This window comes from Diaphorina citri, unplaced genomic scaffold (assembly GCF_000475195.1).
Source record: "Diaphorina citri unplaced genomic scaffold, Diaci psyllid genome assembly version 1.1 scaffold915, whole genome shotgun sequence".
NCBI classification, from domain to species: domain Eukaryota; kingdom Metazoa; phylum Arthropoda; class Insecta; order Hemiptera; family Psyllidae; genus Diaphorina; species Diaphorina citri.
In genome coordinates this window covers 6,888-31,946 of record NW_007378346.1, presented here as the reverse complement: position 1 = coordinate 31,946, position 25,059 = coordinate 6,888, and the positions used below count along the sequence as shown (strand labels likewise).

The following is a 25,059-nucleotide window of genomic DNA, read 5'->3' as shown; positions in this document are numbered from 1 at the left end:
CCGTGTCAAACATGCTAAAAAAAAGCAGTTTGCAGCCCGCTCCACATGATTAATTCTGTCGGAAATTCATTCACCGTTTCTTGCGCGTGTTTCCAGTTGGAAATAAATCATCTATAACTCCCGTGTCAAACATGCTAAAAAAAAAGCAGTTTGCAGCCCGCTCCACATGATTAATTTTTCATAGCATCATACACAGAAATATACATGACCCAACGCGACACAAGAGATATTGTTCCTTTTTAATGCACAACATAAAGCGAATCCGAAATTTTGGGACATAAAAACTGATAGACGGTACCTCCTATACCTAAGTAAACTAACATAAATTCTTTTATGTCTTTAAATGTTGGACACATTTCGAGCGAAACAATAACAATGCACAGATTGTTTCAAATGGCAGTCACGAGTTACGGATACATTTCAAGCATCATGGTCATTGAAACAGAGTATACATTTAATCAGGCAAATGACGGAGCAAGCCAAAAACATTACATTTACATTAGATATTTCAGTACCTAGTACCCTAAATAAATAGACATTTCAGTAATAAAATCAATTCAGGGATCAACTATCTAGCAGATTTAGGGGCACAACAAAATTCAAGAATAGAATATACCCTGTTTATAATGCCAGAATGCGGGTACAAGAGAATAGCACACAAGGAAGGAATAAAGTGAGGGTTAATTCCGATTTAAGCTTTTAAAACGAGAAAAGAAAAAGTGAAAAATATAAACCAATGACAAATTGATGAAAAAGATTTCCGGTTATTTAACCAAAAGTAATGACAAAGTATTAAGATTGAATTTAAATAATATAATATTATGAGCCTGCCAGATTTAACTTCCACCAAGGCGGGAAATAAAACCCGTACTTCCTACGTGCTAGGCTGATATCAACCGAGTTACCAGCATAGAATTACAGGTCATTCCTAGGGTTGACACTGCTTGTATACTATCGTTCTTTCTAATCAGCAGGAGAGCCAAAACTTTTTTTTTTTTTTTTGGCATTTCCCCCTCTGTAATATTGTCACATCACATACGAAATTAAATCAGTAAGAGATTAACACATTTGACATTTAAGTAGAAAGAAGAATACATGGCTTTTTTTAGATTTTAAGAAAAACTAAATATTATCTGATGAATTGATGAAGGTTAATAAAATAAAAAGTGTTTAGTGCACCACACATTTCGAAGTAATTTTAAGGTCATTCTGGAATTTTATTGGACATAGCTATACAGAGTTAGAAAACAAATCGATCTGCTAGTTGCCAATTAGAATCGAAGAATGTGAGAAATTTCCAACAAAAGTATGGTGCATCAGACACTTACTTAAATCATCAACGTAAAAATCATGGTTTAAAATAGTACATCTAACTACACACTATGTATGTATGAGGAGGTCGGGGAAAGAAGTGCCATATTTCAATAGGAAAATGTATCGAAAAATGACCCTTCTTTCATAGATCTCAATATAAAATATAATTTCCAACAAAAGTATGGTGCATCAGACACTTACTTAAATCATCAACGTAAAAATCATGGTTTAAAATAGTACATCTAACTACACAGTATGTATGTATGAGGAGGTCGGGGAAAGAAGTGCCATATTTCAATAGAAAAATGTATCGAAAAATGACCCTTCTTTCATAGATCTCAATATAAAATACATTATGTTACACAGGAAAACGTGAAAGGTCTCTTTTAGGGTTGAAGCCCTGAAACCCGGAGTATTAAAATACAGTCAAAGCTGAGACACATTCAATTACCTTCTGATCAAACAGTAAAACCACCACTAGTCGCTACTTATTAACTAATTCAATTTTCCTCACGGTTAAGTGCGGAACCAAAAAGTCGTGATGAATTTCATCAACTCAGACGGGGATTGAACCCGAACCTCCAGTGTGGTAAACCACTAGGATACAGAGATTTAATTAGCTACTCTCAATATCAGTCTGTAATATTTTAGAACATACACTTTATTCTTAAAACTACATTACTTTTGTCCTAATTTATGGAGTCAAATTTACAGTTTCAATTTATTTTTGATCTTATGCATGTTTTAATCGTTTTCCCACCATCAAAACTTAGGAACGGGAGATTATTTGCTGTCACATTGAAAAGCATTAGAATCAAGGTATGATAAGATCATAAATGGGGTTGAATGACGATCACTCCATCCTGTGTTCAGAAATCAACACCAGTGAAATTGTACGTGATAAAAGAAAGGTGTGCAAATTGAGTATGAACATTGAACAGTTTTCCGTTAGAACGGAGAGTCAAAATCGATATTTCGTCATTTTTTATTGTATCATGAATTTTGTAAAAAATAAAAAAAGAACCGAGAAAAATAAATTTTAAAATAATAAATTAAAATATATGTGACTAGACGATTTTAGTAATCTATCATGATTCATACGAAAAAAAGTTGTATAACCATATTATGAACAAATAAATAATAAAAAAAGGATTTTAATTAAACACAAATATTTTCAATTCACTTGTCTCACACATCATCACAGTTTATTTTATGAAGTTCGGCATAGTTGAGTATAGCGCGATACAGGAATTCATACTGTGCCTGCAAACCAAACAGAACATACACAATATTAAATCATCGAATAGTTTAATATGACATTTATAGGTAATCGCATATCGGTATACACAGATAATATACTCAATACCTAATCGTCGCGTCAGGTGGAAATCAAATTTTCGCTCTCTAATTAATAATCCGAGAATGCCATAGGCATTCGCCTCGATCTCCATCAGCTCTCCCTCCACCAATTAAGTTAAGAAACGATCTTTCCTTTCTTTGATTTCGGGACGATAAGACCTCAGTTGTTACAGTTCCCTTAAAAATAATAATGAATAATCTCCTTCTTCTTCTGCGCCTTTTTCGGTGTGCAGACGTTTTTCGTCAACCTCTCAATCAGCCCTAGAGTGATAGCTTTGGGCTGACATTTGGTTTTGCCTACAATTTTTTTACGAATGGATGCCCTTCGCACTCAACCCTCGCTATTGATATAGCATAAAAAAATTTGGACTAGTCTACTCCCTAGCTAAAAAAAATAAAATAAATGATAATAATCAATTCCCACTTACAAAGGTCTGAATCATCCCAAGGCGTTGTGTCCTGAGTTTCCGCACGACGGAGAAAACATCCACTCGCTTCTCCAGCACCAACTGCTGCACCAGGATACTCAGCGCTACGAACATGGAACTCCGCTCCGAGCCAGTGTGACAGTGAACCAGGAGGGGCCCCGGACTGCTTGCTGAAGGGGAAGGCGATGGGCTGTGAAAGTCGGAAGAATTCCAATATTAACGCGGCGCACAAGGGATCAGGAAGAGACCACCGTAACATAAAAAAAACTACCCGATTCATACTAAATTCTTCTTAAAGCCGGCCACTCACCATCAGATAGACCTGAGAGGCGGACCTGTCAGGTCTGCCTGATTCATATTAGCTCCTTTTTTAGACTGCTGGGGTAAAGGGACTTTTTAGCCCCATTCGAGCAGAATCAACAAGTTCCCCCCCCCAGAGGTTTGATAGAGGGAACTGTAACTGCTAGGGTCTTATCGTCCGAAATCGAAGAGAGAAGGAAGACAGGGTAGGAGAAAGCCAGCCGTTTCGAGAACGAACCTCATTTGTTTAGGATAAAATCAGCACCAGGAATTTATTTGCAGCAACGTGGCCGAGTGGGTATCACGCATGGAGTCCCGGGTTCGATTCTCGACTTGGCGGACGGAGCGTTATTTATTTGATTGTACTGACCTGGACTGTGTGCCTCTGAAATTCCCTTGCTAAAGAAATAACTAAGGTTGAGTGCGAAGGGCATCCACGTGTAAAATTTGTAGCCAAAACCAAATGTCAGCCCAACGCAATCACCCTAGTTAGGGCTGATTGAGAGGCTGACAAAAAACGCCGACCCAGTCTGTACACGGGAAAAAGCAAAGAAAAAGAAGAGAAGATTCTTATTACCTCCGAATTTTTTCTCATTAACCAATCCAACAATGAAATCTCCGTAAGTTTTATCTCCTTCTTCTTGTTCAGGCCAATATTTGGCACACTTGATTTTGCTGTACTCTTCCAGGTTGGTTAACATGATGACAATTTCCAGATGTTGCTCCCAGATCATTCGCCAGAAATCGTTCACAGTGTGTTCCATAGGACCTGGAAAAGAGAAAAGAAATAGAATGAGACTGAAAATTCCTTTTCCTTCCGCAGTCTAAACAAGGGCTTTTGTACCCAAGAGAAAATAAACAAACCATGCTAATGAATAGATGCGTCCTCAACGGAGCCTTGACCATAGCTCCGAAAACAGTGCCGACCCCCACAGGAAATTAAGAAATTGAGCCTAGTATTTTTTTCTGCGATGGTTGATGGTCTCGGCGGGGGTCAATAGTCAATGGTTGCGCACTTACCTTGGGCACAGATAAACTTCTTGAGCTCCTTGTATCCGAGTACAAAGTTGGCGTTAATATAATCTGATCCGGGTACGCCATCCACTGGCGTTAGTTTAACTCGAGTCTGATCGTAAGCTTTGATATCTGGATAGCGATTCTTGTGCTGATTCTCTCGCGCCTCCGAAGCTTTCGTAGATCGATCTGGGAAGTGCTCATTAACCAATTGCTGCGGGGCAAGAGAAGAAAATACATGAGGATTTTGTTCCATGAGTTATCACTACACAGGACCTCGGTCTGCTAGGAAGGCTGGCCATTCACTCAGGTGGACCTGACAGGTCGCCTGAGAGACTGATTATTGCTGTCATACACTATCAGGTAAACCTGACAGGCGCACCTGTCCAAGCGGACCTGTCAGGTATACCTGAATCCGTCATACAAATGGCTGAAGTCACCTTTTTGAGTTGGACTACAGAAAGCCTAAAATGATACAATTTCTTCTACAATATCAGATCTATTGGTGTCCTTCCTTTAAGTCTTTCCACAAACTTTTCCTTCCAGGATCACTCACCTCAAATTCTTGCTGGAAGCCATAGTCGGAATCGTAATGTCTCTCATCATACTCCATAACGATGTCTGCTCTAGTAATAGGTGCCATGTCCGGAGGATTGGAAGCTACTGGGATGTGTGAACGGCGCAAAGTGCGACAAATATGTCTGGAAAAGAAGAAAAATTAATCAGTCAAAAATTTGCATAGATTCAATAGGATACATATGTATAGGTAAGAATCCTTCTTTACTAACTCTCTGTAAGGGGTCAAGTCCTAAGCTGACATAACGCACTTATAAAATCAAGTCAGACACTCCAAATACCTTCTACTTAATGTAAAATCTTCGAAAAAGCTCGAAAAGGGTTCGCAATGCTCAGGCCTTTAGATTTCAGCTAAAGTCGCTCGCACTTGGCACAGAGATTCGATAAATTATGTAGAACAAAATTATCCTTGGACCCTGTTTCCAGAAGGTATGGCTCGGCCGTTATTCCGGATCGAAGTTCTGCTATTAAGGGAAAAAGCTCAAAAGGAACTAGCGCTTCTCACGACTTTACCTTTAGCCACAGGTCGCTCCAATTTAGCAGAGAGCTTCCATAGTTCATGATGATCAAAAGTGTCCGCGGGCCGGACCTCAAGAAATGTACGGTTCGGCCGCTATTTAAATGGACCAAGACTTTGTTTGGAGTGTTCGAAAGGACCTTTTTTTTATTAAAAAAAGAAAGGAAAATCGGAAAGGGTACGGTTCGGCCGCTATTTAAATGGACCAAGACTTTGTTTGGAGTGTTCGAAAGGACCTTTTTTTTTAATAAAAAAAAAAAGAAAAATCGGAAAGGGTTCTTACCGCAAGGAATTCCGGAACGTCATGTCGACGTTTTGATTTTCGACCACCTTTTTCGTATACCTTTGGAGAAGATAAATGGCGATCAGAACCAGCAGCAACAGCAGAACAATCACACAAACCACCTGAAACAAAACAGAAAGTTATGAGAATTAAAGTCTTTTTCCTTTGTATTTTTCCTACACGAGAATCCTTTCTTGGGAGAGAAACTTTCAACCCAGAAAGAAAGAAACTTTCAACCCAGGAAGAAATAAACTTACAAGACCTTGTTAAGACTGTGGAGATAAAGGACTTTTCAGTCCTATCCTAGAAGCATCATCGGCAAGGTACATTAGTTTTCTATTCTATTATTACACTAAGGGTAGAGGGTAAAGTAAAATGTCCCTTTACCATAGGCGTCAGAGGGACTTTTCAGGGTACGGTAAAGGGAATTTTTAGGGTAGGGTAGGGTAAAGAGACTTTTCAGTCCTATACAATACACAGTTCTCCAAGCAACTCGTATCAAACGATGTTTTGTAGACCAAAAGTACCTACAGCGTATTCTTGTCAACTTCCAAACAAGCGCTACATATTTGACACCTGAATGTAACGTTTCTTCTCAATCGAATAGCAATCAATTTTCGAGACCAAAAAAATAGAAGAGTGTTTTTACTAGGTATAAAAATGAAAATAATACCTACAGCATGTGTAACACTATGAATCATAGGCACGTGTTACGTTAAATACAATAGCACAACAGATAGTAATACAACGTAGTGACAGAAATAGGTACAAACACAAATATGACAAAAAGATAACAATGGCATATCTCTGTGTTTAATCTCTATGTCAGTCTACCGTCCGAATCAAAAGTTAAAACGCCTTTCTAGAGACACAAACACGAGGACAATTTATGTGATTTTCATCTTACAATGTTAGTGATTTGTTGTTGTATTGAAAAAATGATAATGCAACATCAGATTTTTTTCTCTTAGTTCTGAGAGGTACTAGAATTTTGCTATTTTTTGCTTCGCGAAGTATGTGCAACAGTACAGATTTCACTCAAAAATATCTTGAAATCTATTCTACCTACTTACTGGTTTGTATGATTCATACAATCTTTTTATAGGTATGTAGTAAAAGTAGTCAGAGGGGGGTTAATTATTGTTTATTTTATCTGATTCAATAAAAGTTCATTACAGTTTTATAGTCCCTCAGGAGTCCACATTTCAAGGCGCCTTTGGTTTTATTAGGGATCACGGTCCTAACCAATATCAATGTGTATTCATATTAGTTTTTCATTATTTGCATATTTTGTATGGACAAAACCCATAAATATATATTTCCAGATTTTTTTTTTCCTCATTCAGGGTGTCTACCAAAATGGAAAAATAAAATTCCCTGACTTTTCTCAGTTTTCCAGTCCATTTGAGGAATTTTATTTTTTTTCCTCATTCAGGGTGTCTACCAAAATGGAAAAATAAAATTCCCTGACTTTTCTCAGTTTTCCAGTCCATTTGTTTCCAAATTTCCAGTCTACTTTTTCAAGATTTTCCACCCTATTCCCACTGCGTCACAACAGATTTTTTTTTTTTTTTTAAGTAATGTTCTCAAGCCTGTTCAACATTAACTCTCCAATCTTTTTTCATCCCACTAGGGTAAGGGCTTAAGTCCTCCATTTGCACATGAAATAACTGCGCCGCATTTTTTTTTTTTTTTTTTTTTTTGTAATTTTTCGGTCTAACACATTCACACATTCCTGGGGGATGAAGGTTAAAGCACGAAAAGGAGAACCAGCGCCGCAGGCAAAATTGTGAGCGCTATACAAATCTATAGAAAACTAAAATTTTTAGGGACCGGCCGCAGGCGGAAAGTTTGGTTTCATCAATTATTTGCGCAAAAAAAAAAGAGCTGAAAAAATCTGCGTTTGCCTGAGATCTCGAACCCATAACTGCGAATATCCGAACAAACCGCGGATACCGCGAACAAAACCGCGAATACCGCGAACAAACTGCGAATTACCGCGAACAAAACCGCGGATACCGCGAACAAACCGCGGATAACCGCGAACAAACCCGCGGATACCGGCGAACAATCCCCCGCGAATACCGCGAACGGAACAACCGGCAGACACCGCGAGCCAACGCGAATTTAACCACGAGCAATACCCGAGGAAATAGGTGACTTATCCCAGAAGAATCGATGAGGACCTTCCACTTATGAATAAGTGAAGGGGAAATGAGTAAAATTAAGTCCAAACTTCAAAACCTATGGTACAAAATGTAGCGAGAATCCTCCTCTCAAAGGCCCTACATTTCCCTGACGCCCCCTACATGGTTTTTGGTAGTAGGGGTTCAAGGGGAGGTTTCTTTCAGACCTAAAATTTTTGTCAGATGCTCATTCTCTCTTCTGCTTTCAGACTGGGAAGGTTCTCTCTGCTCCCTCTCTCCTCTCTGGTGAATATCTCCAAAATATTTCAACATGATTTTGTTCTTTTACAAAGCAGTTTCCATTAGAGTATTTAAGATGAAACCAAGGAGTCTTTCCTTATTGCAACTTTTCCACAGAATCAATCGGTGTCAAATGAGCTTGCATTATACATAAAAAGAGAATGATGGTTAAATGATAAGGGTTCTAAGAATGATGGTTCACGAATATGCGCTTTTAACAAGCCAATTATCAAAAAATTTCGAAAGTTATATCCACTTTTTTTACACCAATAATTTACGACATACAGCCTGATTCCCTCGAATTGGCCATCAAAAATTTTGTCAAAAGAGAACGAATGTGCCATCAAATTCATTACAAGTACATACAAGACGAGTATTGTTTATTCCCCCCCCAATATGTTTCTATAGAACACAAAATTACAGCGCCGCAGGCAAAATTTTTGTGAGAAAATTTAAGTAGCCCCTTCAGGGTTGCATACTTTTTTTTACTGACCAAAAATTCTTTTTCTATTTTTTAGGCTTTGAAAATTTCCCCTGATACATTTCTATAAAACACAAAATTACAGCCCACAGGCGAAATTTTTTCGAGAAAATATGAGTTGCCCCTTCAAGGTTGCATACTTTTTTATGGACCGATTTTTTTTTGGCTTTGAAAAATTCCCCGACTTTTTTGGATTTTTGTTAATTTTTTGAGAAATTCCCTGACAATTCCCTGACTTTTCCAGTCTCCGTGAAATTCCCTGACAATTCCCGGTTTTCCAGTCTGGTAGACACCCTGTCATTAGAACAGGATTCTATCTGATAAGCCAAGTCTTTATCGCTTCTCCAATTAAAACCGTGCAAACGTTGCCATCCAAATGTGACCAATGAAGTAACAAGGCTAAGGTGACCGACCAATGGTATTCCACTTGGGATGACGAATTTCTTGACATTCACTTGTTACCTAGATTTCAGCCACTCCTAATATTTACTCTCGACTAGTAAAATCGAAGGTCGCAATAGTGACAAAAAAGTCTCCTATGAATTCTACGATGCAGTTAAATCATCCGATGATGATTGTCATTAGAAATAATTATGCAGATGACGAAGAAAATGACTACAGTGGTCCAATACTGGTAGATATAGTGATAGTTATGAACTTATGACTCACGATGTACACACGCGTGGGGGATAACTTAAGTTAAGAAGCTTGGAGTGTGTAGAATACTTGACTGTAATACCTGGATGATAAACTTGCCACGGGTTTTAAACAGCGCGAGGCGAGTATGTGTGAAACACACTTCAGACCATAAATTAAACTATCTCCATAAATAACGCGAGAAAGAATGCCCTGATAGTATTATAGTGTTTACCATATTATACACAGTCACATAGCGCTGTCATAATTTTTATGCTGATTCTCTCGCGCCTCCGAAGCTTTCGTAGATCGATCTGGGAAGTGCTCATTAACCAATTGCTGCGGGGCAAGAGAAGAAAATATATGAGGATTTTGTTCCATGAGTTATCACTACACAGGACCTCTGTCTGCTAGGAAGGCTGGCCATTCACTCAGGTGGACCTTACAGGTCGCCTGAGAGACTGATTATTGCTGTCATACACTATCAGGTAAACCTACCAGGCGCACCTGTCCAAGCGGACCTGTCAGGTATACTGTGAAACACAAAAGTTGTCATTATTTTTACGGAAAGTAATAAAAAAACTATAAAAAAATCTCAAGAAAACACTATCATCAAAATAATAGCGTACATAATTACATCCATCATTCAAATGTAAACACTTAGTAAACAAAATATTATAGTGTTTACCATATTATACACAGTCACATAGCGCTGTCATAATTTTTATTTTTAATAGAGTTATTACCCCATAAATAGACACAAAATGTTAAGCCAATGGCGATCTGACTACTTTTTATTATTAAATACTTGGATTATTAAAGATACGAGTAATAGCTATTAAAATACTATGAAGAATCTCGTAAAAAAACACGGCCCTTAATTAAAACAAAATTGCATGAATGAGTACCTTAAGCTACTTGGGCAAAGGTTCTTGTATGGGATTGAATATTACTTAACGACAATAAAACAACGTGACAAACAATAAGATCATTAGCTAGCTTTTCCAAACAACATGAAGAACATGAGACTTTGTTGTTCTGGTGGAAATGAAAATGTACTCTTTTCAATCGCGGAAGCCAAACTCTTAATTTATACCTGTGCGACTAAAATTGTCTTGATAGGGACTAAAACCCGTTGAATCCGTCATACAAATGGCTGAAGTCACCTTTTTGAGTTGGACTACAGAAAGCCTAAAATGATACAATTTCTTCTACAATATCAGAGCTATTGGTGTCCTTCCTTTAAGTCTTTCCACAAACTTTTCCCTCCAGATCATTCATTACTTTATTTACTAATTTATTTTTTGTTATGAATCTCCATGGCAACCAGTCGTCTGTGGTAAATGTTCCCCCACTTTTTTCATTGGCAATCTGTTAAATCGTCAACATTTCGCCCACAGGAATACGTACATAAAGTAGTTTGAATACAGGCTATACCTACTTATTGATCTCGAATAAATTCCTCAAAATGGGAGGAATCTCCGACAAAAGCACAGAAATCAGTATCTGAAGGTTCGAGTTGATAATCTGCCTAAGACTAGGTCACAAGCAAAGTGCCCCAGCTACCGTCAAAGTGTTAAAGCATGAACTAAATACACACAAGATTGAGCGGGCTCCATATTACCAGTGGGACTAAACCTCCTACTGGGCAGTGGATGCAAATAGTAAATAGAAAAAAAAACTGGGTCTAATATAAAATGCTCACATAAAATATCACACCTGTTGAATTCGTTGTACGCAGAATCCACTTTTCCTCGTAATAATTATTCCTATATTAGTCAAATAGAACTTGGAATGCTGTTCGAGATAACTTTAAAACCTAAACCCAATAAATAAACTCAAACAATACCCGGAGCTTGTCACTATCTTGGAAAGGCTTAAACAATGCAACCATAAGAAACATGCATCCAATCATCAATACATTAGAAGGAAATCACCCATTCATTATACAAAGGAAATCACTTCGCATAAGAATCATATCGAATGTATTAGACCCATTATGCGAGATTACAAAAGGGCACTACAGAATACCCCATTCAATTAGAAACAACTTGAGAAATATCGATTGGAAACAATTCAAACTATTTACAAAGACATTAATGCGTATGTATTTTTACTCTTTTTTTCTTAATTGCATTGCTCTGGTATTTCCTGGCTGTATGATTCACACGTACATACAAATTGGAACCATTGTCCAAGCACACGAAATGACAGCTTCTCCTTTCTGGTGATATGACTGGCTAGTAAAACGATGTGATAATAAACAATCGAATGCCCCTTTTCTGTACATACAAATTGGAACCATTGTCCAAGCACACGAAATGACAGCTTCTCCTTTCTGGTGATATGACTGGCTAGTAAAACGATGTGATGATAAACATATAAACAATCGAATGCCCCTTTTCCAAACCAAGTCCCGAGCTTGGGACGAGACATAACGGACTCCCATTCATCATCCATTGCTCGAATATCAATTAGAATTGAAACTCGCACTCGCACACTTGTTGAATGTTGCAAAAGCATTTCGCGAGTTTATACCTACGTATCGCGGTCTATATTCGCGAGAAGTTCTATGTATATAGTTTGTTCGATCGAGCTGTACATTGGTAAAAATTAAATATTCATTGACCTGGCAGATCTCAGAATTGAATAGAATGAAATTATGATGCTGGCGTTCCCAATTACCCGTAGCTACGGGTCAGCGAGAAAGAAATACGAACAAATAATGCTAGGTGTGTATATAGTTTGTTCGATCGAGCTGTACATTGGTAAAAATTAAATATTCATTGACCTGGCAGATCTCAGAATTGAATAGAATGAAATCATGATGCTGGCGTTCCCAATTACCCGTAGCTACGGGTCAGCGAGAAAGAAATACGAACAAATAATGCTAGGAAGGTTATTAAACAAATTCGCCAGTCCCGTTTTGGTACGAGAATCCGCGATCTGCGTTACAGGATTTCGTTGGTTACATAAGTAACCAGTACCTAGGTCTAATTTCTAACATGTTTTCTGAATATTTATAGGGATCTTTTTATGCTTTCCTCACACCTTCCTCTAGTTAAAAAAAAAAAAATCAAGGCGAGTAAAGGGACTTTTCAGTCCTATTCGGGCAGGATAAAAGTATATTGTATTCTATTCAATGCCTTCAACTTCTTGAAGTACCAATGAAGGTCAAAATGTTCACTTACCTGAAGTATGAAAGTCAGAATGTCGACAGAAGATGGCGACGAGGAATAGGATGGGCCTGGTTTGACAGCAACGAAGTAAGCACTGTATGCAGGGATAACACTTTCATTCCCGCCCAACACTGCAACAGAAAACGATAAAACACTTGAATAATTATTATACTCGTAATTATGTTAATAAAACAGTAGTTAAGATAACAATACATGAAATTGAAACAGAGAATCAACTTAAGAGACACCCTGATAAGAGACATGGAACTCTAGGACCAATGGGTCTTCCAGGAATGATTTTTCATCTCGACTCTAAGATAATTTTCTGCTATCTCGTCAGTACTATTATGAACAATACATGAAATTGAAACAGAGAATCAACTTAAGAGACACCCTGATAAGAGACATGGAACTCTAGGACCAATGGGTCTTCCAGGAAGGATTTTTCATCTCGACACTAAGATAATTTTCTGCTATCTCGTCAGTACTATTATGTGATTAAAATCTCAAACAAGCCTTCCACGCCTCAGCTGGGATTGAACCTACGCCCTCCTCTTTACCAAGCAGGCGTAAGCTACCGAGTTAATGCAGGTACTTAGCTCGTAATTACAACGTGAAACACAAAAGTTGTCATTATTTTTACGGAAAGTAATAAAAAAACTATAAAAAAATCTCAAGAAAACACTATCATCAAAATAATAACGTACATAATTACATCCATCATTCAAATGTAAACATTTAGTAAACAAAATGCGTAATAATCATTAGAAGCAAAATAACTTGTAGCGCAAGACACGAGTTTTAAAAACTAAAATATTGTAAACAAACAATTCATTCATTACTTTATTTACTATTCAATGAATAATGAATCGCTTCGCAGTACAAATAATTACAATGGTGAGTGTATCTCACTCAGTGGTCACTTTTCTTTTCACACAAATCATCAAACTTGACAGCTAGTTAGCATACCGCACCAGCCGAGTTTGGTTAACGTCAACTCTTGCTAATTAGTCAGTCCTCGCTTCACTCTCACAATCCGTTAGTCATCATAGCTCCTCTCTGTTTTCGCGGTGGAAAAAAAAACTGTATAAATCCACCGTTCATAAGAGGGAGACAATTTCACTAGAGTTCAGAACTTCATGCTAAAGCATCATACCAGATACCAGAATGATGTGAAGTACAGGAAAAATATTTCCAAGGTTAACCATCATACCAGGAATATAAAGCACAGGAAAAATATTTCAGGGATGGAGAGACATAACGTTTTTTAACAATTGAGAGGGGTATTTGTTCTAATGGAGGTCAGGCTTAAAATAAACTTCCCTTTAGCTATTTACTAAATTAAAATATTCCACTATAGATGCAACATGAATACCTACGTAGGTACTTTCGAGTTGAAAGTTGCTTCAACATTGAACTGAGATGTACCTTATGGAGTTTATGACATTTGTGAACCTTATGGTATTTATGCTTCTCATGACATAGGTAATAGGTTATTGCATTTAGGTCTTGCATAAAGCAAGGGCATTTGAAACACCTTTGAAACTTCAGACCATAAATTAAACTATCTCCATAAATAACGCGAGAAAGAATGCCCTGATAGTATTATAGTGTTTACCATATTATACACAGTTACATAGCGCTGTCATAATTTTCATTTTTTAATAGAGTTATTACCCCATAAATAGACACAAAATGTTAAGCCAATGGCGATCTGACTACTTTTTATTATTAAATACTTGGATTATTAAAGATACGAGTAATAGCTATTAAAATAATATGGAGAATCTCGTAAAAAAGACGGCCCTTAATTAAAACAAAATTGCATGAATGAGTACCTTAAGCTACTTGGGCAAAGGTTCTTGTATGGGATTGAATATTTCTTAACGACAATAAAACAACTTGACAAACAATAATATCATTAGCGAGCTTTTCCAAACAACATGAAGAACATGAGACTTTGTTGTTGTGGTGAAAATGTACTCTTTTCAATCGCGGAAGCCAAACTCTTAATCTATACCTGTGCGACTAAAATTGTCTTGATAGGGACTAAAACCACCCTGAAGTTGGCAGCACACAAGACCAGCTGTTAGATGTTCCCTTGGGAAGCACATTCACTAGGAAGCACATTCAAACCACAGTGTGACAGTCACAATACCAGATCAGGAAGACACTGGTTTAGCTCAACTGAATCTCAAAGTAGTTGAATGCCCGACTATCACCCTTGCAATATATCAGTACTAGGTAGTATTGTCAGTGCAATGTGTCGAGTAGAATATAAAACTAACCCACAGTCAAATGATCTCTCCGGTGAACTTGAGAAAACTTTGATGTAAAATAGAAGCGCCACTAAAAAAGAACATAGTTATTATGTCAACATGGTATTTAATGATGCTTGCGGGATTTCGCTGGAATGGGGAATAAAAAGCAAAGGTTGAGTGCGAAGGGCATCCATCCACTCGTAAAATTTGTAGCTAAAACTGTCAGCCCAAAGCAATCACCCTAGTTAGAGGGCTGATTGTGAAAGGCTGACGAAAAACGCCGAACCCGTCTGTACACGGAACAAGACGAAGAAGAGGTATTTAATGAGAAAGGCCTGGAGAATGGGGAATAAAAAGCAAAGGTTGAGTGCGAAGGGCATCCATCCACTCGTAAAATTTGTAGCTAAAACTGTCAGCCCAAAGCAATCGCTCTAGTTAGAGGACTGATTGTGAAAGTCTGACGAAAAACGCCAAACCCGTCTGTACAAGGAACAAGACGAAGAAGAGGTATTTAATGAGAAAGGCCTGGCAAACCTTATGTAAATGGTCTTAGACAACAAAATGAAATAACAACTTACAAAAATAATAACCATCCTAAAACTCAGAGAAGTACTTTATTCCCATCCTAGTAAATAAATGAATAAAATGAACTGTGTTATAATTTAGGTATAAGAATTAAAAAGTTCGTCACAAATTTACCTCCTGGATAAATTCTCTGTGCTAAATTTTATAGATAAAATAAGGAAAGTGATAGAACATAGATAATATACTTTTAGGTTGTGTGAATGTGTAAAATCACTCGCGCCTACACCAGAGAAATAAATTTTCCGAATTTCCGAGAACCATCAGCACGTGAACATTTTTCCTTTGAAAATCTTCACCTCACGTAATCGCCATCAATAGAGCGCTTGGCAGGTACGAAATTAAAGACTACATGACGATCTGGAAGTCGTTGTTTCGAGTCTAGGTGAGACCACCAATCGCCGGCCTTCAGTTACTAAATCTTAGGGGGTTGTGTGAAATAAAAGGTGACAGTATGGCCATGTGACGTGAAGGTGCGCTTTCAGTAAGAAACAATGCACCGCCACCATTACTCCAAAAAATCACCCCAACTCCACCGGAAAATGTGAGCTCATCTCTCCGAACAGATTCCAAGTCAACCAGAAACCCCCAAACAGTAGCAGATGCTGGACTCTCCCACACTCGCTAATTTATGCGAAACCCTATCTCCACCATTACATTTATAATCATTTGCATTATGTACCAGCATAGATAATCCAATTTCTCGATATGAAACCGGGAGCCAGAACTCTAAATAAGATATAATCAAATATTGTAGGGACCAACCTCCTCGATACTAGGAAGTTGATTAGCTGAATTAATAATTTCTAACGCAGAACAAAACACTCTATTTTTCGCTTACTCAGCCTAGTAAGGTATAACTGAGTAGCTAGCTGCCTGGAAAATATGAGTAGTGCCCATTGCCAAAGTGGAAAAAGATTTTTTTCCAGTAAACATTTCAAATGATTCCGAACAACTGTGCTTTTTATGAACATGATGGAATTAAAACCTTTCTTTTCTTTCGTCGTCTTCATCGATCCTAACGGATAGATAAATTAATTTACCGTAAAGAAGAGCTACGTATAGGTACTAAACACAGGTAAACTGCTAATTATGCTATCTACTCGTACATATCACAAAATATATTTTGTATACAAGTACATCGCTAAATACCTTCCTATTCGGAACTAACTAGCATACTAGCAACTTGGTTACAGCTTGATATTTGCATCTCAGAAGATAGTAGGTAGTAACCGTGATGATGATTGGGAATACTGATGAACATAAGAAGGGCTACGTATAGGTACTAAACACAGGTAAACTGCTAATTATGCTATCTACTCGTACATATCACAAAATATATTTTGTATACAGGTACATCGCTAAATACCTTCCTATTCGGAACTAACTAGCATACTAGCAACTTGGTTACAGCTTGATATTTGCATCTCAGAAGATAGTAGGTAATAACCGTGATGATGATTGGGAATACTGATGAACAGGTAGAGGTCACTGAGAAAATAAACGTAGGACAAAATGGAAGCCAAGAAAAATAGAGGAAATTATAGAATTCGGGGCAGTCTGGGCTAGAATGAAAGATCCCTACAATCAATGCTGCAGTGAGCACCAAAACTAGGTGGGCTTTTTGTGTGTGGTGCTAAGCACCCCAATTGAAGATTGGAGCTTTGTCCCTACAATCAATGCTGCAGTGAGCACCAAAACTAGGTGGGCTTTTTGTGTGTGGTGCTAAGCACCCCAATTGAAGATTGGAGCTTTATGAGATTTCAACACGAGAAAGCAGCTGAGAAAAGCATAATTTCGAACCTATCATCCCAAACTAAAGGGGTCTTTCGTCAACAAAGCCAAGAGTCACGAGACCAAATCGCCGCGCTGGCCGGTCTCTCTTCTTGGCGGTCCCCAGTTCCACCGTATTCTTTCGAAGTTAACAAAATTAATTTCCGCACACACAGGTATGCTAGAAAATCATCGCTGCGTTTTTCACACTGATAATAAACGAGGCATTATTTTTTTTTATCAAACCGCCAACTAAGATAAGATACCAGAAACCACATTACAGTGTGTTAGACATGCACACCAGACATCGCACGAGTAGCAAACAAGTGTCTATTAATAAAATAGCGACCTAGGTAGGTATTTTGAGTTTTGAGGAACACAATAAATTCAGTCAAATTTGGGAAAAAATCAAAATGGTTAGAAAATCTAAAAGAGACGATACGGGAAATGGACGAAAATCAAGAATGAAGGGGTCCAAAAGCCCAAAACACAACGCTACCTTAGAGAGCACAACTTTCCTTACGCCCCCCCTGACGCTCAGACCGTCTTACAGACCTGGGTCTGGTCTGAAGCTTTTCCTGCCACACACGTTCCGGCAGACCGCGATCTGAGCATGAATAGCCGGTACTACAGAGAATCTCGTTTTTCTCCCGGGTATTTTCATATTTTGATGAAAAAATTCCAGTCTAGACCCTGGCAATAGCATACGTAGATATATGGCAGAATTTTCTTCTATTTTATTCTCAGATGAGCCGTAGAGCCACCCCCCCCCCCACTGACGCTCAGACTGACTTACAGACCTGGGTCTGAAGCTTTTCCTGCCACACACGTTCCGGCAGACCGCGATCTGAGCATGAATAGCCGGTACTACAGAGAATTTCGTTTTTCTCCCGGGTATTTTCATATTTTGATGAAAAAATTCCAGTCTAGACCCTAGCAATAGCATACGTAGATATATGGCAGAATTTTCTTCTATTTTATTCTCAGATGAGCCGTAGAGCCAGGAGATTTTTATCCGCGTTCCAACATAACCCGGCATCAATAATCAAGATGGCCTCAGGGTGCAAGTGATCGACGGAGCTGATTAATTAATTATCTCTCTATCAATTGAAGTCCTGTATACGTGCAGCGAGCTAAAATAGGGATGGTAAGATCCTTTAAAATTGGAGACATTCTCTTCCATACAAATATTTCAGGCCCCTTGTGAGACAAGGGTTAAAAAGGTCGATATTCAAAAGATACAGAATAAATAAAATTGAACATAATGTGTAAATTTGTTTATTCATTTTCTCGGCAAAAACGACATTTTACTCTTAAATCTCATAATTGTCTGGTGTAAATCAAAATTCTACTATATCTGTCATTATGATAGTCAAATCTTGGCACTGAAGTTTTGAATCAAAGCTCTTTACTTCACATTTTTCTCGGCCGGACTTGGATCCGAAATCTCCGATATTGTCCATCCCTGAGTCAAAATGATTGGGTATCAATTTCCTGTGTAGAAACACAGAATAGCTCTCTCTCTCTCTCCTCTCTCTCTCTTAGGTTCCATACAAATGTAAAATAAATAAAATACTAATCAATGCAAAGTCATAAACCAAAACTGTGCTGGAGTTCCCGGCCCGAATCAAACTGGCTAAATAGCCACGAGAAAAGATTTTGGAGTAGAGGGAATTTTTATTCCAAGACTAATAGCGAGGAGGGATTTCTTAATGCCCCGGTTTGTCAAATAGACCGCAGGGATATTTAAATTTAGACAGTGAACTGAAAATGGAAAGCATTATGTTTTGAACGCTCCACTTGCTAAAATCTGAGGTTTAAAAGGAGAGCTACAGATAAAACACTGTTAATAAGCATAATATCAAGCATTCGTTTATTGGGAAAATAGAGCCCAATCACTTAATTTCCTTTGATGATGAATTTTGATCGATTAAGCAACTGAATGGAAAATCTCTGACATCAAAAGCTTTTCTGTACTACCGACCTAACTCAGTGTTTTGTTAATTGTATATTTTCAGTGTTTCGTCAACACAATCATGATTTTCAAAACACCCTGTATAGAACATCGAGGCTATCTTACCATATTGAAAACAAGTATATGTAAAATAAATAAAATACTAATCAATGCAAAGTCATAAACCAAAACTGTGCTGGAGTTCCCGGCCCGAATCAAACTGGCTAAATAGTCACGAGAAAAGATTTTGGAGTAGAGGGAATTTTTATTCCAAGAGGAATAGCGAGGAGGGATTTCTTAATGCCCCGGTTTGTCAAGTAGACCGCAGGGATATTTAAATTTAGACAGTGAACTGAAAATGGAAAGCATTATGTTTTGAACGCTCCACTAGCTAAAATCTGAGGTTTAAAAGGAGAGCTACAGATAAAACACTGTCAATCAGCATAATATCAAGCATTCGTTTATTGGGAAAATAGAGCCCAATCACTTAATTTCCTTTGGTGATGAATTTTGATCGATTAAGCAACTGAATGGAAAATCTCTGACATCAAAAGCTTTTCTGTACTACCGACCTAACTCAGTGTTTTGTTAATTGTATATTTTCAGTGTTTCGTCAACACAATCATGATTTTCAAAACACCCTGTATAGAACATCGAGGCTATCTTACCATATTGAAAACAAGTATATCCTCAATCCTAAACACAATACTATCTACAATGACCTTACTGTTCTTGCCCTCCTTAATCCGAGATTTGAATAGCAGAGACTTGGAATGATAAGAGTCTCTTTGGGTGATACGTAAGGTTTCTTTTAATAAGGTATCATTTCAATAAGAACTTCCTTCCGTATTAACCCGTTTGATGCTTGTGGGGTCAGAAATAACCGACCTCTTGCTAAGCCAATGACTGACTGCTAGGGTTAACGGAATATTTGGGTTCCATTTGGCAGAATAAAGAAAGTATTTTCTATTCTATCCTATCAATGTTTGTTCTCTTTCCTTAATACTTTCCAGGGCGAAGGAAACGAGTGAGTGCGAAACAATTTTCCGACAGATTTTTTTCTTCGCATTTTCCAATGGAGTCAAAAGGTTAATGGAATTATGAAGAGCCTTTCAGGAAGAGCCTATGGAACTAGAATAGCAAGCTCTACTTGGGGAAAAAGGTAGGGGGAAGGGTATTCGAGGAAAATTAATCCTCTGTAATATGTTTCCCCAAACGTATTGGAAAATCCCCAGCTTCATTTTGAATAATAGACTTGCCCTACAAGTAAATAAAAGAGAAGAGCTACTGAAAGCTCTTGTGATAAAGATGATGAAGAGGGGGACCGTATGGGTAGAACAACAAGAAAAGGAAGAGGTAAAAATAATTGTGATAAGAGGTAGGATAAAGAAAATAAAAGAAAGTTGAAGAGACCAAATCGAAGAACACAGAGCTCCCGAAAGAAAAAAAATCTTTGAGCTTCGGTCCTCAATCTTCTTATTGTTAAAAATAATTTCGACCTTTTGATGTTTGTCTTCGAAAATCTCCAACTTGTCACAATACATTAAATGAAAGCAAACAACTCCCCCTTCCTCCTTGGCAAAAGAAAATTAAATGTTTTTACTTTCCTTACCCTATAGGAAGGAAAGCAATGTATTTTCTTTCTTTGCTTTTTCCATAGTTTGTCGACTTTCTTTAAGAAATAAGACTCGGCAGATAATACAATTTAGATTAAAAGATGAATAACTTAGTCAAAAAATAATTAAGAAAAAGGAATTAAGCTAAAAAAGCACGGAATATAAGAAATTTTTGAATTGATTGTCGAAAACTAGTAAAGACTTTTAGCGAACAGTGATTTCAGGAAATGAATTTAAGTTTATGTGACACACACATAGGTTACATTTTACAATTCCCTGGGCAGGATTGGTGTTCGATTTAACCACGATTGGCAGAACGAAACAAGTTAAGAAGTATAAAATGTATTTTAGCACAATTTATCATTGACCTCTCAGAGGTTGGCATGGAAAATATTCGCTAGCCCGTATGGCTTATCTAAAATACAAAGTACCAGCGAATAAATATGTTACATTTACAGCAATTTACTCTAAGTAGAAAGTAATTAATGATTACAGCTGTTACATTATGAGCGACTAACAGGTTAGGTCCTATGGGACCCTAACAGGAAGGCCATAAGCTATAATGAAATTATGTGATATTCGATTTGGCTTTCAATTTTTGAGCAAATAACTAGGCAATGAGATATGGAAACAATAAAGAAACATTAATCCAACCTCTCCTCAAACTACAAGCACTATCAGGACAATGCCTTGAAAAATCCTATATGTCACTTTAAAATACTTTTTCCGACGGTTTTAACCTCATCCATGACAGAAATACAAGGAAAGAGGGAGAGAAAAATTAACCAATAATGGTAGTCTTCGGTCCACCTGTTGTACACGTAGAATACAGATACATTAAGCGCGTAAAGAGCAGAGAATCTCACAGTAAAATTGTTTTCTCATTCTTAGAGAGGAATACTATATCAGTGGAGCTGGAATCTACCTATTTCTCCGTAGGTAGGTAAATGGAGAAAGAAAAGGTATCTTTGAAATTCTAAAAACAAATTGAACTATATCTATGCAAAAGCACAAAAAAATACTGTAGTAATAGAAAATTAATAAAATAGCGACCTATTTTAAATTTTGAGGAACACAATAAATTCAGTCAAATTTGGGAAAAAATCAAAATGGTTAGAAAATGTAAAAGAGACGATACGGAGCAATGAGGTATACTACAGACTAGAAGGGAACTTCTAAAGAAATAAAGAATAATAAATAAAAATATATGAATGAAAATTTCAAAAAAACGTGATTCAGTACGCAAATATGATAATAGCAAAAGCAGAGATACGTAAAATATACGAGAGGAGAAAAGAAGCAGAAAAATAGAAAGTAAAAAAATGTGTAAAAAATATTTCGGGAAAAATCTATCTGCGAAGCACCGTGATAGCGAAATGTTTATTTACCATTTAAGAAGTTTCACCGTGCTATTTCTGATAAGGGAAGTGATAACAGCTCGCGGCACTACACACATGATAACGCGAGAGTAAATGTTGAACTGAGTACGGCGATCAAGGCAAGAGAATGACAGAGTTGCCGAGTCTAATTATTGAGAGATGAGATATTGGCGGTGGTGGGGAAAAAACTTTGGTAGGGAGAGAAGATCCGTACGTTTTCAGGCAGAATGAGGACCAATATAACTTTGAAACAGAATGAGGACCGATACAACTTTGAGGAAGAATGAGGTCCGATATAACTTTGGAGGCAGAATGAGAACCGATATGGTTAACTTTGAAAGCAAATTGAGGACTGATATCGTTAACTTAGGAGGCAGAATGAGGACTGAAATTTAAGACAGGGCGCAAAAGCTGACCATTTTCGTACAAGATTATTCTTCGTACACGCAACAATGTTATCGTACACAAGGCGAATATATTATCGTACATATGGGAACTGGCAACAGGGGAACGACTTGTTGGGGGTTCTCTCTTTCCAATATTCTCATCAAAGAAATGTCTTGGTATTGTTGCTGATGGTGCTATTATTATTATTAGGTCAAACATTATTCATCCTCTGCTTAACACGTCCGATGGCACTTCCACTCTAGTGAACACCAATATTCCTAATCAGTTTGGACAAGAGTGTTTCCAAGAGTAAGAAACTCTGTACTGACAGTCTGATGAATCTTAGCTCTATGGAGAGTTATTTATCTACTGCATTTTCTAGAATAGTTTTTCAGTTTGGTCATTGGCTTGACCATCAGTAAACCTGCCTCAGTAGAAAAGTGGGTATACACGGTATGATTTACTCGAGCAAATTTTCAAGGAACATAAAATATTACATAGTAAAAACGGGAACGATTATTCATCCTCTGCTTAACACGTCCGATGGCACTTCCACTCTAGTGAACACCAATATTCCTAATCAGTTTGGACAAGAGTGTTTCCAACAGTAAGAAACTCTGTACTGACAGTCTGATGAATCTAAGCTCTATGGAGAGTTATTTATCTACTGCATTTTCTAGAATAGTTTTTCAGTTTGGTCATTGGCTTGACCATCAGTAAACCTGCCTCAGAAGCAAAGTGGGTATGTTACAGTAGTGTACACGGTATGTTTTACTCGAGCAAATTTTCAAGGAACATAAAATATTACATAGTAAAAAGGTAAAAACCGGAACGAACCAATATTTTTGTCTGGTTTTAGAAAGAGAAAAGAAAATTTAATAATGAAAGAGGCAACATCACAAAAGTGAAATCAAATGTAATAAGTAATAACGAGCTTGAATTTGAAATTTGGTAGTTATCTTTCCAGCCGTATTTCTCCTTCAAGAAACAAAGGTAAAATAATAATAATAATAACAGCTGTATCACCTCAACTTGATTTTCTCCGAAATCTCGAACTTACCGGAATTATGCCGAAATAAGGCACAAATCAAAAGGTAACAAATAAAAATAAAAGGTAAGGTATCTTAATGAGCAAGAGACGGTATTGAGAAGTACGTGGAAAGAAAAACTTCTCAAAAATAATAACCAATTAATACTACGAAGCAAAATCCAACATACACATAAACTCCTTCTCAATCATAATAAACAAGCTGGGTCCGTCCCTCCGGGAATTTTTCAGCCTATAGTTTATTCGATCGTGATTAAAGAATATCAGTACCTATGTACCTACCTAATTTGTTTAATATTCAGTTTATTATTATTCTTGATTTGATTTTTCGATTTTACTTTCATGTAATGATTTAAAATCAAGACTAGAGCCCGTTCTCCCTTTATTCCCAATATAAGGTTCAAGTCACCCATCCATTTATTGGCCTTGCTCGGCGTAGCTTAACACAGGTAACGCCATTTTTGCCAACTTTTTTTTTCCCAATTTTTTCAAAATTTTTCATTTGAAAAAAAAAAAAAAAAAAAAAATCTAGAGGCACGATATTAACATGTTCAATGTTCATTGTTTACACAGAGTGGATAATATTCGCCGATGAATGAAAAGGTGTGAAACCCATAGTATGCGTGTTATTTTACACACTCACTTCACATTAACACGGGGCACATGAGTTAGTGGAAAATCATTCAAGAATTTTCACAACACATCATCATTATCATTACATAATTTCATGAAAACAGTAAAATCCCATATAGGTATTGGACTCATAGGTACTACCTTTAGCCTAAAATATCTTTTGGAGGACTTAGCTAGCCAGATGTACGAGAGCAAAATACATTAACATTACAAAGTAAGAATAAGACTTTTGTAATATTGTCAGACTGTATCTGTATTTAGTGCGTTTTATGGATAAACACACATGTCCGAAGGCACATCTGATGGAGTACATGTTGTTGGGTTATTTAATTCAATATGTAAAGCCAGCTGAAACCCGGTCTAATAAAACTTTCGAGGGATTGCCAACAAATATGTTTTCATATGGTCATTGCAATATGGTTGGCTATGGTAATTCCTCAGCTCAGAGTGTACCTGCCAAGAAACTCGTCATAATTCTATTCTTGAAATTTCCATGACATAATACTTCATATCCTGTTAGTCACCAGACACTCGAACGCTAGAAAATAATGAAAAATAATAATAATAAATAAACGAAAAAAAAAAATAATAATAAAATAAAATAACAATAACAATAAAGGAATTTTTAAAGTGTGTTCAGCGTACTTAAATGCTTGTCACAAATATCGTTCCCCAATTATTGCACCTAGAAAAATAGTATGACTTGATTTGGACCCGAACCACCAACCTACAGATCCAAAGTCCAACGCGTTAACCACTGCACCGCTCGAAAAAAAAAAAAAATAATGAAAACAAAAAGAGAACCTTTTCGTTTCCTTTCGAAAACGAAAAGGTTCCGATGGCATGCCATCTTGAATTTCCTATGGTTTAGTACAGGTGCTTCCAAGCTAACTAAGACCAGCCACTCACTATT

General features: G+C 37.2%; 1 protein-coding gene across 1 annotated transcript; it reads right to left on the bottom strand.

Annotated features, from left to right (window-relative positions):
* Window positions 1-1,674: 1,674 nt before the first annotated feature.
* Window positions 1,675-24,618, bottom strand: LOC113468983 (tyrosine-protein phosphatase 69D-like). Its single transcript, XM_026826334.1, has 10 exons — window positions 24,600-24,618; window positions 23,526-23,588; window positions 12,526-12,644; window positions 5,792-5,913; window positions 4,972-5,116; window positions 4,422-4,629; window positions 3,979-4,170; window positions 3,772-3,796; window positions 3,102-3,291; window positions 1,675-2,577 (listed from the first exon to the last, which is right to left on the bottom strand). Exons 1-10 carry the CDS (start codon window positions 24,616-24,618, stop codon window positions 2,503-2,505), a joined length of 1,158 nt encoding a protein of 385 aa, XP_026682135.1. The 3' UTR covers window positions 1,675-2,502.
* Between the last annotated feature and the right edge of the window lie 441 nt (window positions 24,619-25,059).